This window comes from Rutidosis leptorrhynchoides, chromosome 3, assembly GCF_046630445.1.
Source record: "Rutidosis leptorrhynchoides isolate AG116_Rl617_1_P2 chromosome 3, CSIRO_AGI_Rlap_v1, whole genome shotgun sequence".
In the NCBI taxonomy this organism is placed as follows: domain Eukaryota; kingdom Viridiplantae; phylum Streptophyta; class Magnoliopsida; order Asterales; family Asteraceae; genus Rutidosis; species Rutidosis leptorrhynchoides.
Window position 1 is genome coordinate 472,871,938 of NC_092335.1, and position 17,283 is coordinate 472,889,220.

Consider the following 17,283-nt stretch of genomic DNA (forward strand, 5'->3'; position numbering starts at 1 on the left):
GGGCGTGTGGGGGCCAAACGATTAGCGATTTTTGTGCATTTCTCGTCTATTTCTATTTTTATATAATATAATTTACTGTAATATAAATAAATAAAATATAATATAATTCAACTCTTCTTCGTATAAACAGTGATAAAAAGGATCCAATTTTGATTGGGTCAAAGATGCCGCACAGCTACTAGTTTCATTTTATTCAATCAAATTCTTACATGCTATTTCTGTTCAACTAATCCTCATTCTTATACCTGCTCTATCTCTCTCAATCCTTAAATTCAATTTCTAGGGTTTGTCAACTATCCTTATTTATATATTTCTCTTGTTCCTGATTTTGGTGGTTTCAATTCCAGTATAACGATGATGATCAATAATGTTCATACTAATTCTACGGCATCATCTTCATCCGCTTTAACTTCTGTCAGTTGTTCACGGAATCATGTGAATTTCGATTCGGTTACTATGCGGACATTGAGTTGTGATCGTGGATCACGAAGATGTCTAAATCTCAGATGCGAGGTGCGATCGGATTCTGATTCGATATCGGTTTCGAATTCGTCTAGCATTTCAGCTCTCGAGCTTCTTAAAACCTCTGCTGCTGAAAGTAAGATTTTAGGCATAATTATTTTATGTTAATTTTGGTGATTATTTTGCCTAAAATAATTGTAGGTGCGGCAATTAGGTTTGTCATTGCCTGATTCTGTTATGAACATTATATTATATATATCATATATATGATTGCTGTTTTTTATCTATTGTAAAGGAAATAAGTATATTGTAGCTTGTGCTTAGAAATAATTAATGAAGTCATATGTTAGCAAATGATTTTCTGCATTTTAAGACGTTGATTCTGATATAACTTATGATGCAATTGATAGCCTGATATTGTTTCATGAGATAAATGTTTGTGATGCTTAATATCTAAAATGATTATAGTGCTTTTTTGGGAATACTGGAAACCACTTCGTATAAGGGTTAATTTGATGTCTTTTATATAGCAACTCCCCTCTCGTAAATCGGTAGATGATATAAGAGGCCTGTATGATCTTCATTGAGTACTTTAGTATATGAATTAATTAACTAGATGGTATGATCTTTCTTTCAACTAGTTGTCCTGCTCATTTTTATAGTTATGCAGAGCGTACAAAACTATATGAACAGTTATTTATGTTCTCAAAAACTTACATATTCTACTTTGTGTAGGATATACAAAGGAAAAGAGTGGTATACTGGTGGTTGGGCTTAGTTTTCACACAGCACCGGTTGAAATCCGTGAGAAACTTTCAATTCCAGAGGCTGAATTGCCTCAAGCAATTAATGAATTATGTGAACTAAATCACATAGAAGAAGCCGCTGTTCTTAGCACCTGCAACAGGATGGAGATTTACGCTGTCGCGCTCTCCCAACATCGTGGTGTTAAAGAAATAACTGAATGGATGTCAAAGGTATTAACCAGTAACCAGATACCAGTTTACATACATCGGTTTCTGTATACTGAATGATAAAAGATTAAACCCTGAATTGCACATTCAAAAAATGTAGGTTAGTGGTGTTCCTGTTTCGGATGTTCGCCGACATCAGTTTTTATTGTATGAGAAAGAAGCTACAAAACACTTGTTTGAAGTATCAGCAGGTCTTGATTCCTTAGTTCTTGGAGAAGGTCAAATTCTTTCACAAGTCAAACATGTTGTAAAGGTTGGTCAAGGAGTCACCGGGTTCGACAGAAAGATCAGTGGGCTTTTCAAGCATGCTATTACAGTAGGAAAACGGGTCAGAACCGAGACTAATATCTCTTCTGGGTCGGTTTCGGTCAGTTCAGCTGCAGTAGAACTTGCCCAAATGAAGATTCCTGAACATTCTTATGATTCTGTAAATGTGTTGGTTGTTGGAGCTGGCAAAATGGGAAAACTTGTGATTAAACATTTAATTGCAAAGGGGTGCAAAAAGATGGTTGTTGTGAATCGATCTGAAGATCGAGTCTCGTCCATACGTGAGGAGTTTAACGATGTTGAGATTGTTTATCAACCTTTTTCAGAGTTATTGTCATGTGCTTCAATTGCTGATGTCATCTTCACCTGCACAGCTTCTGAAACATTATTATTCACAAAAGATCAAGTTTCTGCACTCCCCCTTACAATTAGAAAAAGATTGTTTGTTGATATATCTGTTCCAAGGAACGTTGAATCGAGTGTGTCAGATTTGGAAACGAACCGTGTGTTTAATGTGGATGATCTTAAAGAAGTTGTAGAAGCTAACAAAAAGGACCGTCTACGCAAAGCAGCAGAAGCTCAATTAATTATAAGTGATGAAGTGAGAGAATTTGAAGCTTGGAAAGATTCTTTAGAAACGGTGCCGACAATCAAGAAACTTAGGGCGTATGCAGAAAGAATTAGAGCAAGTGAAATGGAAAAGTGTTTAGGAAAAATGGGTACAGATTTATCTAAAAAACATCAGAAAGCTATACATGAGCTTAGTAAGGGGATAGTAAACAAGATACTTCATGGTCCCATGCAACACTTGAGATGTGATGAAACTGAAGGTCGATATTTGAACGATATTATTGAAAATATGCATGCTTTGAATCGGATATTTGGACTGGAGATGGAGATTTCGATCTTAGAAGATAAGATTCGGTCCAAGATTGAGAAGTCCCAGGTATGAGTTGAACCGGTTTTGTTGGAAGTTCATTTATTCATATTTATCTTTCACCAGATCTGGTGATCATTTTGAGCAAATTCATGATTTATTTGTACACTAACATTGTTGATAACCGTCACCAAGTTCATGTTATTATCGGTTATCACAATCAACAACCACTACCTTGTCATGAGTTACCACTGCATCGAGCGGACAATGAAATCCTAATTGAGAGGCTATTATTGAGGATGGAAGAGTGTAATAAGACTGATTTATACTGGTACAATAGTAAAAGTTGTATATTATTCTGTCAAAACTAAATTCAGATGTATGGTAATTTACCTAAGAAAAACAGGTTTGTTTCCTGGTACAAACATGTATAAGCAATATGTCGATTGTAGCATACAATTTTCGTTTTACAAAATATTGCATGCTTCTGTTGTTATTTGTCATAGTTTTTACCTGATATAGAATGCGATATCTTGTATACGTATCACATAAAAGCTTGGTTTCGATCACCGGCCTTCAAAAGTTACATTAGTATAACGGGCCGCGATTCTTGTTCCGTACTAAAGATGTGTAGTTAATGACTAGGGGTGGTGTTCGAAGAAAAAAAAAAGTTAATGACTAGGGGTGTTTGGGTTAGCAGTGTTTGGGTCATTCGGATAAATTGTCCAGGTAAATTGGTACGGATTAGTATGAAATTTAGATTCAAATTTCACTAGCATCATATTTTGAGATGGTCAGAGAGAACCGAGAAGTGTCGGAAACGGTAACAAGATAAGTCAGTTAAGTCGTGTACGACTTCTCCATATTGGCTGACGTGAAATTTTTTATCCATTACTCGTTTATTTGCACACATGTACCTTATCACACTAACAAAACAAAAGTACAAGACTAATGAAAAAATCAATCAACTACCCTGGTAGATGGGGTGGTATACAAGTAGTAGATGATGTCATTTGGTATGCATACCTTGAATTTGAATACTCTTGGTTGATTGATGTTTGACTTTTAAGCATCATAGACGGAATTTGTCAACATCCTTGTCCCACAACGTTATTGTCACTCATCATTTCCCCCCCAAAATTTAGCTTCCAATACACTCCGTAAGATTTTTGTTCCCACGAATTTAATTATGGGATTTTGTCTATCTTAATTATGAACAATTTAATTTTAATTAATTATATTATATTATGAATTTTCTAAGAGTTTATTATTATAACTGTTTTTCTAACGAGTTACCTCTTATGAAGGAGTACATTGGCCCCCCCCCCAAAGGCGGAGCTTTCTTGGGGCGGGAGGGGGCCCTCGCACCTCCAAAAGTTTAATTAGCTAGTGAAGATTTGTTGCCCTCTGATCTACGGACGTTTGAGCGTTTGAATTAACTAAAACGGAGTCCGTATGTAGGAGATATGACCAAAACAGTGAAGGCTCGCAAAATTTGTGCATTGCCACTGTTTTGGTTATATCTCCTTCAGACAGACTCTGATTTGGTTGATTTAGAAGCTCAAACGCTTGTAACTTAAAGGACTACAAATTTCATTTTGATTCATTGTTACATGAAATTAAGAGCCATTGGTCCGGGGGGAGGCCATTTTCTCTTGGAGATATCACCAACATACTCAAAATTAATATTCTTCACTAAAATCGGTTGGTATTTCGATATAATATGTCATGTTCGGCCCTTCCAAAACAACTGCTTAAGCTCCGCCACTGGCTCCCCCATAACAAGTAAACCTCGAACATCGAGAACCTAGGCGTCACCTCGATGTCGGATAAAGCATCTCTCTTCTGTGAATCCCTAATTAGGTTGATCTGGTTTGCCAATGATTGAACTCGAGACCTGCAACTTCACTTCGAGTTATTATAACTATTAATTAATATTAAATATTATTAATTATTAATCATGTAAGTAACTCAAGGGGAGGGGGTGAATAGTTACTTAATACGTTTTTAACAATTTTTCGATTGATCACTAAATTTAATTAACTATGATCAACCAATTCAACTCAAACTTGATGTGTGTGGTGTTTATGTTCAAAATGATAAGTAAAGTAATGTAAAGAACATAGACACAAAGATTTATAGTGATTCGGGTGGATGTTAACTAATCCACCTTAATCCACTCCCCGATTACACTAATCGGGATTTCTTGCTTCACTAAGCACTTTTCTCCAAACCCGGTGGAGATCCGATTTACAAGTCTTCAACTTCTTTGGTAGACTATAAACCTAATCTTTCTAACCCTTTGAAAGACCAACTCCAACCTTTAAGGAAGTAGATTAATCAACTTCCTAAGTCCCTTTAAGGAAGTAGATCACTAAGCTAGCCTATGCTTCTACTAATTGAAGTTACAAGACTTATACAATCAGTGATGATAATCCTAAGACAATTTTAGGACATACATCACACTAAGTAAACTCACAAGATAAACAAATTTGATTAGTAAGTTTACAACAACCAAATTCTATATCTATAAGATCATAGAATCTTCTCTTGATTGATCACATTTGAGTAGTAATTAAAGCCCTTGTGATCTCTGGAAATAAGCCTTTGAAATGTGCAAGAGGGTCGGCTTCAAATGCTCTCCAATGCTTGCTATTTATAGTGGAATTCAATAACTATCCGTTGTCACACGGTCACTGGCACGGTCGACCGTGGTTCGACCGTGCGTGCCTCAGTCCAAAATATGTATCCGTTGTATAGCCGTTTGACCCAGATATGGAGACCACATTTTGGAATCTTTACTTCATCTAGCACTTGCAAAATAAACTGATATTGCACATTTCTCGTATATTTATCATGACAATATCCGTCATTTTTAGTCCATTCGGATACGGTTTTGGTTATTATTCGCGATTATTTGGAAGATTATGATCTGAGAGCCGAGAAGTGTTATTTGATTGTTTTATGGTGTTTATGGCGCGTTTACAGCAGTTTCTATGTTATCGGGTGAATTTGGTTGTGATTGAGTCGAGTTATAAGTAAAAATTCATGAGAAATTCGGTGTACAGGGATGCGCGCCGCGCGGAGGACTGCGCACCGCGCAATTGTGCTTCAAAACACATCAGACAGCTTTAAATTCCGAACAACTAAAAAACCTTTGGAAGTGCGCGCCGCGCACTTAAATGCGCACCGCGCGAATTAGGTCGTCCTGTTTTGTAACCCTATAAATAGGGAGCAGTTTTTATCATGAGGGGTTATCTTTTTGGCAGCCGAATTTGAGAGCATTAGGGGCGATTTTCAGTCACTTTTGGGGAATTCCAAGGTCACTCTAACGCTCCAATCATTCCGATTTCAAGGATCAATCTCAGCACTCATCAAGATTTAGGTTGATTCTAAATTATCAAACAATGTTTTCTTTAATATTTGTTATTTTGATTCCTTTTGTTGCCATGGTTATTGGCTAAGTTATTTAATGTTTGTCTAGACTTATAAACCTATGTATTGGATGCTACTTATCAGTTATTCGTTTAATTTGTGATGATTTGATGTTTGAATTAAAGAACTATTCTTATTGAAGCTAGACTTTTCGATTCAATTGGTTGTGTACTTGTTTGATAGGACGAGAGTTCATTAATTTAGTGCAAAAATTTACAATTGGTTTGTCTTAATTGATTGTTTGCTTACTCGGAGACGAGAGTAAATTGGATTCAAAAGGCTAGATGAAATAGGGGTGAATTACACACAACGAGAGTTGGTGTGATTGTGATTTGAGTCTTCATCTAAGTTGAAATATTTGGTCACAGTTAGGAGGTCTTAGGCTACGGGGAATTCTGTGTCGTATAATCTTAATTGTAGTGTTTGCGCTGGGGAATTCCAGGTGAACCGACTAGATAATTCACATATGTTAGATAATAACTGGGGCTTAATCTAAATGCATCCAATACTAGGTGTAAAAGGTCTAGACGAACATTCGTTCTCCTATTTGATTACAAATATTTTATTTTAATTTGTTTGTTGCTTTAAAGCTTAAATCTTAAAATACCAAAAATATTGTTCTTTTCTGTTCTTAGATAAATCATTATTTGATTTGGCTAATCGTTAAATAGCCACCCAAACTATTATCTCGTAATTTCCATTTCAATAGATTAACTTAGTTTAATTTCATTAGTAGCAACCTTAATTTTCACGTTTAAACTGTCCTTGGAACGAATACGGATTTACCAACTTATACTATTGCACGATTGGGTACATTGCCCGTTAGTGTGTAGTAATCCTTTTTAACCGGTATTTCCCATTATAAATTATAGACGCGATTTCACACATCAGAAACCCAATATCCTATACAAGTACTATATGCATTAAGTGTGTGAGGTTTGGTCTTATTGTGTGAAAATGACATAACACTACTCCAATGTAGTAAACCCAACATTCTTGGAGAAGTGTCTTGATTGTCATTTTGGGTAATCTCAGTTTGGTCAAGACTTAGTTAGATTCATTAATGTATTTGGTTCAATCCTAAAGACTAGTCAACATGTCATTAACTTCCTAGTTTCAGTTAATCACAAATCATATTCATTTCAAGATTAAATAAAGATTAATTGAAAGATGTCTTTCTAAGTTAAACATTAAGTGTGTAAAGACATCAATGTTAAGTTGTACTTAGACATGTTACATAATTTGTTACTTAGACAAGACCAAATAGATTATTGACCATTATTGCTTGTGAACCATTTTACACTTAATTCATTGAAGTAAGCGAGTTATTTGAATCCTAGTGTTCTAACTAGTAACACATAGCAAGCATGTTAACAAGTTGGAAAATTAATGAGTATTAAACATATTAGCAAGTAGCAAGTAATACTCACATATAGCAAGAGATAGTTATTCTAAAATCAATCATATGGATATTTGCACAACACTATGGTTTAAGCTTTAGCAAGCTTACTTGCAATATAACATATTGCATGATTAATGTTTAAGCACACATTAATGTCCAACACATGTACAAGGGAAGATCAATCTCTAGTTGGGACTTGGTGACCATCCTAAATGTATTTAAGTGTATTCTAGGATTATAAGTCTTTACTAGTTACACTTAAAGATGTTGTTCTTCATTTAGCCTTAATTTGTCACTCAGTAATCTTTAATTGTAATTAGTGTTCTAGTGACATTGACTTATGTGTGTTGGTACTTGGTGATCATTCTAAGACTGTGTAGACAAGTTTTAAGATCAAAAGTTATTGATTAACACTTATGTGTTATGCCTAATCATGGTTAAATTGTCATTAAGATGTAATTAAACGTGATTAACCATGATTAGTGTTTTTATGACCAAAACTCAATTGAGTATGAAGGAGGCATCTATTCTAAGCGTGTTGAGAAAGGTTTCATGAATTCTAGATGTCGGGAAGTGGTCAAACTAGATTTGATCAAAAATGGTGACAATGAATTTTGCGGTCGCACTGCGGTTGACCGTGGTGGCGACCGTGCAACTTATTTTCACAAAACTGTGTTGCAGATTCAGTCTGGGCTTCTACGGTCGGGTATACGGTCGACCATACTTTGACCATGTAACTTTATGATGTTTATTTTCATTCTAAGTTTTGTTTGATTTGGTCGTGTTTTATGTTAAGATATCGATCATCACTTATGCATATGTATGTTTCATCATCAAAACATATTCTTTGGTTAAGCATCATACATAACTTTGTCGGTTAGTCCATTAACCAACATTCAACCATAAATCATAATTATTAATTGTTAATTATTAATTATTAATTTTTATATTAAATATTATTATTATTATTTTATTGTTATGAATTATGATACTATATACTATACTATTATTAAATGGGATATTATATGTGTTGTTAACACAAATATCAAGTGTTATTGACCAATTATAATCACTATATACATTAAAAGAGAGTCTCGATTAACTAATAAATATTTTCAAAATACATTAATTATCATTAGAATAGAAAATTACATTATAATACCCCTTGATCCAACGGTCCTTAATCATCCACTGAAAAATTAACTAATAAATCAAATTTACATCCCTAAAATACCCTTCTAATAAATCAAAAACACGGTAGCTTCTAACAAAATTAGGGGTTTCGTTCAAGTTATCAAATATACACTTTAGAAAGACTAACAAATTTAACCCATCGATTCAAATAGATCCTGTTTCCGGTGCTAGATATCTTCTAAAGTTCTATTGAATCCTCAAAGCATTGATGTTTGATCCCCAATTAAAGAACGCAGGTATGATTCTTTGTATAAATCCTCAATCAAAATACATTGGCTATGATTTTTTGTTAAGGTTTACTATAAATATAAATAATTTAATAAAAGAAAATCACGGTGATAAAGGGATAACCTAATCTCTTTTGTTTCTATCTTCTTAATAACCATTCCAGATCTTCATAATTCAATCTCCCGATTCAGAATCGCAAGACAATTAGGTTTCCAACCGATAGAGAACAACGATTGCGAATCATATGCGTCTATTAGGTTAATCAATTAATCGTTTGCATATTTATAGGTGGCTTTCAATTAAAGGTATTGCTAATCAATCAATCGTGTTTGTTTGAAATTTATCTGTTGTTTGTTATATGTTACTATGTTTTTTCAGTTTGTTAATTACTTCTGCACCCCCTTTCACTGTTGCTCTCAGTTAATTGAAGTTTCTACTTACGATTTTTTTATTAGTAGCTGTTTTATATAAATATCTATAATGATTTTATGTAATCAGCATTATGTTCTCTTACTTTATCTTCTATTGGATAGTTGTTGTAGTTGTACAATTACTTTTTTCATCTTACTAAATTTCATTGTTTGTCTAATATTTGATTGTGTATTGCATGCCATCAAAGTAAAGTTCTTTTGGTTGCATGTGTCCTCCTCTTACATTGTGAGTGTTTTCAAAGTATTTGTTTCGAGTACAAACTGATGTTAACTCTATTTCTTTCTGATCTGAAAACGAACCATACTGTATTGTTTCAATGTTTCGTGTAGCTATTTGTTTTTCATTAAATTTGATAAAGGGTCATATGTATTCTCAACTTTTTGTATATGAAATTTATTATTGATAATGAAAAAATAGGATTTTTGAATATTTTCAAGGTTTTTTGTTTTTCTAATTTATATAAAGGTTTAGTTTACACGGGTTATTAAACAATACATCAGAGAGACTCCAAAGTTGAATGGTTTTGTCATAAGGTGGTGGCAAGGAATTCAGAACTGCAGACTTATGAGGTTGCTGTTGTCGGTTTATTGGTGGTTGTTTCCACAACAAACTGTTTCCAGTTCACTAAAGTAAGTCTTGGTTCTTTCGTCCATATAATCTAAATCACATTTAGAAATAAACAGTCTTAAAACTCCATTAGGTATTTTATTGTTCTTCATTGAAACATGTTTTCTTTGTTGATTATATATTGAAATTTAGTAATTTTGGAAGTATAAGTTTTGGGTTTTAATATGTGTAAGTTGAAATCGTGTTTGGATAAGCCTTCTATTTTAAATAAAGAGGGGTTTTACTACGGATGTCCCACTTGCAAAAGAAAGCTGAAGGAACTTTGCCCCGTCTGCAATGCCCAGATCATGATACCAAAGGAAATTACATAATCAGGTACACAAACATCAACCAAATTTTTATACTACTGACTCAAAACTAATAATGCAACCACATTACACACATACATTTACATATACATCTCACCACACAACTTGAAAATGCAGCTATCAGTTCAAGGCACCGATTTCAGAAGAAACCAGAACAACAACGTTCACCTTCTTTTTAGATTCCGTAGACAGATTGGCAGGGATGAGCTGCAAAACCCTGGTCACAAAAACGGGCTACAACAATGCAAAAGAAAGCGAAGATTGTTGGCATGATGAAGGATAAGAAACTTTATTCAAGACCCATAATCCGATCTCATGTCAGTTTATGCAATTTGGCCCAAAACTTCACACGAGAATAAGCGGGTCATGGTTTGATAATCCCAACCCATTTGAAGTTTTCAGGTCTTAATCAAGTTGGGAATTCAGTTTAGTGTTCCTTTCCGCTTTACTAATAAAAGTAACAATTAATCCTTGCACGCATACATCGTGTAATTTTGTTAGTTTTCCAAGTACATAACGTTATATTTAATTTTGATTTGTAGTTTTCATAAGAAAATTTGCATGAAAAAAACATCAAGCAGTCAGCGTTAGTCAACTTGCTTTATCGCTCTTCAACGCTCTTCAACCAGAAGGTAAGTTGGTGCATATTTCATAAGTTTATTATTGTTACTTGGTGTCATCAGCGTAGCGTCAACAGTACCCGATTTCTCGAAATCATCATCATCTCATTACATTATATTATCACAACTTTAAAGAAAAAGTTTTACAGTTTAAAATCCCCTTTTTATTGTAAATTAGTGCTGGTGATGATGATGATGATAATTTGAAAAGTTAATGATGGTTTTTATGCAGGTTATTCACGAAAGGTTCCAAAATCCAACTTAACTACTAGATTTCAGCGTGCTTCTTTGGTAATGTATTTTTATGTGTATGTGTATTACTTACATATTTCTCATATCATTGATAGTAATAATATTTTTTAATATTTTTCTAAGGAAAACCTTATTTGAATTTGATTTAGCCCTTGACTTGGCGAATGCATATACCTTGACCTTGGCGTATAACACTGCTGACGAATGCCTCTTTTCTCTTCTCTGAAGTCTACAACAAACAAGTAGAAGTGTATATTCCCATTCTGCCTGGATCCGGTATCATAAGTCATATCGTTTCTACTTTTTCGGGAAAACCGGTGTCGAGAAGTGTTAAGAGCAGACTAAGCTAAGGAAGAAAAAGAGGATTAGGATGCTTATCTTCCTTCCTACTCAATTGCTAGTGGAGCGATACATAGAAGCTGCCTTAGTGGATGATAGGTTCCATCCACAGGCCGTACTCAATGGGTACCGGGACATCCAGGGCTCCCTCCATTATCCACAAGGTCGTCTTTTGAGTGTGCATTTTGACTTCTTTGAGAAAAAGAACTTGAATAACTTCGTTTTTCTGAAGAAGTCGTCATTTAGGAGGGCGACCGCGAAAGTCACCGAAGGGGTCAGTCTTTTCCTTCACCCCATATTCAGAAAAAAGGCGGGGAAGGGCGTTGCAGATGTCCGTTGGATCATGCATTTTCAATTATAAGTTTTCTAACCAGTAACAGTTTTTTTCATTCAACCAACTACAAGCCCGGTCAGATAACAGAAGTTCCATCCTAACAGGTACAAATGGGAAGATAAATTTTCTGCGGGTATCGGTTCGCGTCAAGGAGAAACGTGGTTTGTGTCACCTAGAGAGGAACGTACGTCTCATAATGAATTTAATTTGTTAAGGTCTATAATTTGTTAAGTTTAATTATCTTTGTTGTGTTTGTTATGACAAGTTATAATTGTATGTAAATGTTGATGCAGGTCAGTTTGGGTTTTACTTAACACATCACTTTGTAGCAAGTTTGTTTAATTTTTTATTTCTTTTTTATTTTTAACTTTTTTTAGTTACGTTTAAGTAATATCTTTTTTTTAATTAGTATTTTCGATGTTCCTGTTTTTATGTTTCGTCTTCGTCACTGTGGTCGTTTGTGTGACATATCTCAACTACTGCACTGATGTTTTCGGGTTGGTTGCTAGAGTGACTACTACTTCGTCAGTTCCCAGGCCAATTGCATCAACATGCACTTTCTCTACTCCGTTTAACTCTTCAGGTTATTCTTTCATTCGCCTTGTAATTTACTGCATTCGTTAATAATGTAAATATAGTTGGGTTTTGATGTTCATAAATGATCTATGTTTTGTAAACAGTATGTGCTATTTATGTTTCATTATTTGTTGATGTTTACTTTTGTGACTTATGTTTTATAGACTCCATGTGATATTGTTGCTTCGTGATTTATTGTTGTATGGTCAGTAAACATATAAGAAGTGTAGTTTGTTTATTCATGTTTGCTCAACTTGAGCAACCCATATCCTATTTTTGGTGAAGGTTTTATGCCTATGACTGCTGTAAAGGAAATGCAGATTAGAGCAGCCTTGTCAAATGCTTTTGGGCTTGGAGGAACAAATGTGTATGCCTGGAAGGGTGGGGGAAACTCAAATAGGAAGTACCCTGTATCATGGCCTCATAGGTGTGTGAAATTTTTTCATGCTTTTATACTAATCTTTTAACCATTAAGAAACGGATTTTAGTTACAGGCGTTGACGTAAAAGTTTCGTTTATTAACGTAAAGCCTGCAACTAAACACCATCAAGTCCCTCATGAGGTATACCATATCCTAACTGTATCATACATTTAAGATATATGTGTAGCCTGATTTGGGAATCACCCTTGAGCTTAAAGTAAAGAATGATATTTATGTAATTGTGTATATTATAATATGATGCATCTAAGTCGACCATCAGTTTCATTTGTATGGCTATGCTTCATGAAGCTCATTTCATGGTATTCTTATGCACTGTAAATCATCTATTTGACTTAAGTTTCATCAAGTTTATTAAGGGTAGGCCGTCTGGTACTTATATAAATTATAATCTATTAAAAACTAAAATGGTTCATCTATTTGGGCTATAATGAGATTTACATCGTAACAGTGTATTAACAAAATAAAACATTTACGATTGTTAAATATGGATGTTTTTTCATTATTATAGGTTGCTGCTATATGGTGTAAATCGAGACGTCGAGTATTTTGGCTGATACATAGGTATATAATTCCCACAAACAATAATATCTTCAATTTCCATTTTCAATATAACATTTTACACTGCCTCTGTGAAAGAGGGGATCCATGGGTGGGCACTAGAACTATACGTTGCCGACTCAACAACCACCGATGACTGAGGCCATGATTATACTTGGTAAAGCAACATCCAATTTGCATCCAAGTCATTATATGAAACACAAAATAGTTGGTTGGTGGGTCCCATAGAACGGAATAAAAAAGGTATGTTGATCTCGGATGTGTTATTATCTGTCAGGTGCATTTCCTCTCGGAATTATTATGGTTGTTGTCAAGCATGTACCTGCTATCATGAACCGTTATTGTCACTGGTTCTGCTGCTGCTGTTGCAGCTTAGAATGATGGTTCTTTTGGGGTAACCTGTTTTAGCAGCCTTAGTCCTCCAGGTCCAAGCTCCTTCACATGAAAACAAAGCTAAAGGTTACTTATACAATCCAATCAAAATTCATGAAACTTTTTCTTTTTAATATTATTACTTTCAATATTAGAGAGGTGAATGTGTCAGTGCTAACTATGTGTTTTTTTTCAAAACTTATGAATAACTAACGACTTAAAATGATATCAATTTTTGTGGCGTTGTACGTTTAGATGTCTTGTGCTATACAATGAGCAGTTTTACACATTATGAGGATCTAGGCAAATTAAACCCATTTACTTATAAATTGGTCAAATTTGATGGTCGTATCTTTAACATGTAAAAGCAAGTATATTATGAAACACTTTAAAGAAAAATGGATGACATCTCAAAGTGTATCATTAATATTTAAACGTCAAGTATAGTGTATCTTCTACTCAAAAAGGTATCTCAGCAATGTGACTATTATAACTGCTTTTAGTTTTAGGGTTTCAGCTTTGTGAATTAATTCTTAGTTTCATATTATTTACGTTAATGCTGATTTGTTAGATTTCGTACAAAGCATTGATTTTTCAATTTTCATGATGCTAATTACGTTACAAATTTCCTTGCAACATGGTGAAGGAAGAGGCATCAAGAATAAACAGTCTCCAACTAACTAATTATTCATGTTTGTGTGAAATCTATTGAATGATCATACTTTTATCTCATGATTGGTACTGTTTTGCACTCACTATTTTCATGCTGTTTTTTGGCTTTTCTTTATCTTGAAGCATCCATAGATGGATAGTTAATTCCATTTGTACATTTCATCTATAACCCGGTTGAATGAATAATTAGCTAAAGGGAAAATCGTCAAAAGTGGTCGAAACGGGCTGAATGTCTCTCAAAGTGTACCATAAATGTGTACAACTCCTTTTCTTAATAAATAAAGATTTGATTTTAATTGAATTAATATAATATTGTACACATTTGATACACAACTATTTATACGTATCTTTTTCTTGACAAGATTTTTCATAAGACCTGCCCTAACCAGAGTTGTACCTCTATGACTAAATTACTGTAAGAAATACAGGAATTTTTCTTTTAATCTGGATTATATTCTTCCACATAATTCAAACCTTTTTCTTAAGATCGCTAGCATTTCATTTTGGTTTGGGTTAATGAAATTTTCTTGCTTTTCACAGATAATAAGTCCTACATATCAATTGAGTATAAATGAACTTTGGTGGTTGTGCGATTGTTAATCTCTTGCCTGGATTAGTATTCTGTTAATGCATGATAATATTTGTTAGAACACCATAATGTCAATGTCTACCCATAATTATATTTTCAAAACAATACATACTTTAATGAATTATAACAGTGAAAATGTTGTCATCTCATGTATTATAATGAATGGGAAAGCGGTTGTGATGACTAACGGATCCAAATGGTTTGGGTCAAAATAGCTCGGTCATCAATTAACTATGCGGTTGAGCCGTTTACCATATTTATTGTTGAGAAGTATTAAATCGGGTAATTGTTCAAAATACACTTTTTTTTAAGGCTTCAAACAAAATACATTTTTTTTAAAAAAATTGTCTTTTTACACCATTCGGTAGACGGATTTCCGTCTACCACCTTTATCTGTCGTCTACTACCATTTTTACAAAGTAGTCGACGGTGAGATAAAGGTGGTAGACGAATTCCCGTCTACTGGCAGGGTTGGTAGACAGCGAGAACAAAGCAGTAGACAGACATTTACAAAGTAGTCGACCGTCTACTGCCTTGTTGTTGCTGTCTACTGCCTTGTTGTTGCTGTAGACAGACACTAACAAGGCAGTAGACAGCAACAACAAGGCAGTAGACAGTAACAACAAGGCAGTAGACAGTCGACTACTTTGTAAATGTCTGTCTACTGCTTTGTTCTCGCTGTCTACTAACCCTGCCAGTAGACGGGAATTCGTCTACCACCTTTATCTCACCGTCGACTACTTTGTAAAAATGGTAGTAGACGACAGATAAAGGTGGTAGACGGAAGACACTAACAAGGCAGTAGACAGCAAGAACAAGGCAGTAGACAGCAACAACAAGGCAGTAGACGGTCGACTACTTTGTAAATGTCTGTCTACTGCTTTGTTCTCGCTGTCTACTAACCCTGCCAGTAGACGGGAATTCGTCTACTACCTTTATCTCACCGTCGACTACTTTGTAAAAATGGTAGTAGACGACAGATAAAGGTGGTAGACGAAAATCCGTCTACCGAATGGTGTAAAAAGACAATTTTTTAAAAAAATGTGTATTTTGTTTGAAGCCTTAAAAAAAAGTGTATTTTGAACAATTTCCCTATTAAATCTTAGTTCCTTTTTTTTTTTTTCCTTATATATCCGAGGATTCATTCAAACCTTTTTTTCCAATTGTATTCCAACATACAAATAATTCTTACCAACTAATTAAATTGAGAATACAATATTAGAATTGACACATGAAAAGAATCCAATGTCTTTTTTTGAGCATACTTTCAAAAAGGTAGCTTTGTAGATCTCAACAACTTTGATGTAAAACCGCACGATGATGAAGTCGGGCTTGTTGCTCACACTTTTAAGATCAGTGTTCTGAGAAAACTAAAGGTCAGAAAATGCCACCCTTTCAATATTCTCAATGATGTTTACAACTTTGTTAGTTACAAGGATGTTCAAGAATGGTGAGTGACGAAGAATGATATCTTTGTTAACTCCTGCTCCACACATCTTATGTTTTAAATGGTCATCTAAATTTTCTTTTAAATACATCATACACGACTGTCTTATAGCGTGTTTTGAACATGTAAAAATGATGTCATCAGTTTTAAAAAGCATCGTGAATTACAAATTGTACTTACAAATTGTACTGTTTACTAACTATTTGTAATCTTCATTTTGGTAGATATTGTCGGACAATTAGTCAAAATGAAGCATTTTAAAGTGGTTGTGGAGATGGGTGTCGAAAAGAAATCTATTGAATTTGAGCTACAAGATGCAAGGTATGTCTCAATGCAACTCAATTTACTTAACATATGTTTAAAATGTTACACTCTATATTAAAAAACTGGAAGTGTTCACATTTTATTTATATTTGTACACATTTGAACTTTTGGAATGTTATATTGTTTATTTATTTTATCATGGTTGAAGATTGTCTTAAAATATCATCATTCCATAAAATCCACGAAACTAATTATATATACCCGTGGTACAAACTAAATTCATTTTGACAACTAATATTAGCTTAATGGATAAAAAAGATTAACATTCAGAGTTAATGGTTTAAGATTTAGGAATTGCTATTAAGGGTTTACGGCTTATGGTTTACAGTCTAAGATTTAGGGGTTTAGGTTTAAGATTTTGGAATTTATGTTTTAGGGTTTAGTGTATAGGTTTTAGGGTTTAGTGTATAGGGTTTACGGTTTAGTGTTTAGGGTTTATGGTTTAGGGTTAAGGGTTTAGAGTTTAGGCTTTAGATTTTAGGGTTTAGTTTTTAGAATTTATGGTATAGAGTTTAGGGTTTAAGGTTTTATGGTTTATGGTTTTGGGTTTAG

At 34.1% G+C, this 17,283-nt stretch overlaps 2 protein-coding genes across 26 annotated transcripts; both read left to right on the forward strand.

Moving 5' to 3' along the window:
• The first annotated feature begins 264 nt into the window (after positions 1-264).
• On the forward strand, positions 265-3,055 carry LOC139898124 (glutamyl-tRNA reductase 1, chloroplastic-like). Its single transcript, XM_071880832.1, has 3 exons — positions 265-598; positions 1,198-1,439; positions 1,537-3,055. Exons 1-3 carry the CDS (start codon positions 355-357, stop codon positions 2,653-2,655), a joined length of 1,605 nt encoding a protein of 534 aa, XP_071736933.1. The 5' UTR covers positions 265-354; the 3' UTR covers positions 2,656-3,055.
• A 5,674-nt stretch (positions 3,056-8,729) lies between these two features.
• LOC139902865 (uncharacterized) lies at positions 8,730-13,986 on the forward strand. 25 transcript variants are annotated; one of them, XM_071885528.1, is made up of 14 exons: positions 8,730-8,847; positions 9,003-9,144; positions 9,805-9,900; positions 10,093-10,213; positions 10,324-10,631; positions 10,749-10,838; positions 11,059-11,117; positions 11,228-11,748; positions 11,856-11,966; positions 12,045-12,079; positions 12,242-12,334; positions 12,613-12,754; positions 13,278-13,330; positions 13,605-13,986. In XM_071885528.1, coding segments are annotated over exons 8-13 (429 nt in total). In that variant the 5' UTR covers positions 8,730-8,847; positions 9,003-9,144; positions 9,805-9,900; positions 10,093-10,213; positions 10,324-10,631; positions 10,749-10,838; positions 11,059-11,117; positions 11,228-11,746; the 3' UTR covers positions 13,324-13,330; positions 13,605-13,986. The 25 variants fall into 25 exon arrangements, 13 of the variants coding, with proteins under 13 accessions (XP_071741629.1, XP_071741630.1, XP_071741621.1 ...); XM_071885529.1 differs by having other exon boundaries at positions 10,112-10,213; XM_071885520.1 differs by having other exon boundaries at positions 9,737-10,213.
• Positions 13,987-17,283: the final 3,297 nt, after the last annotated feature.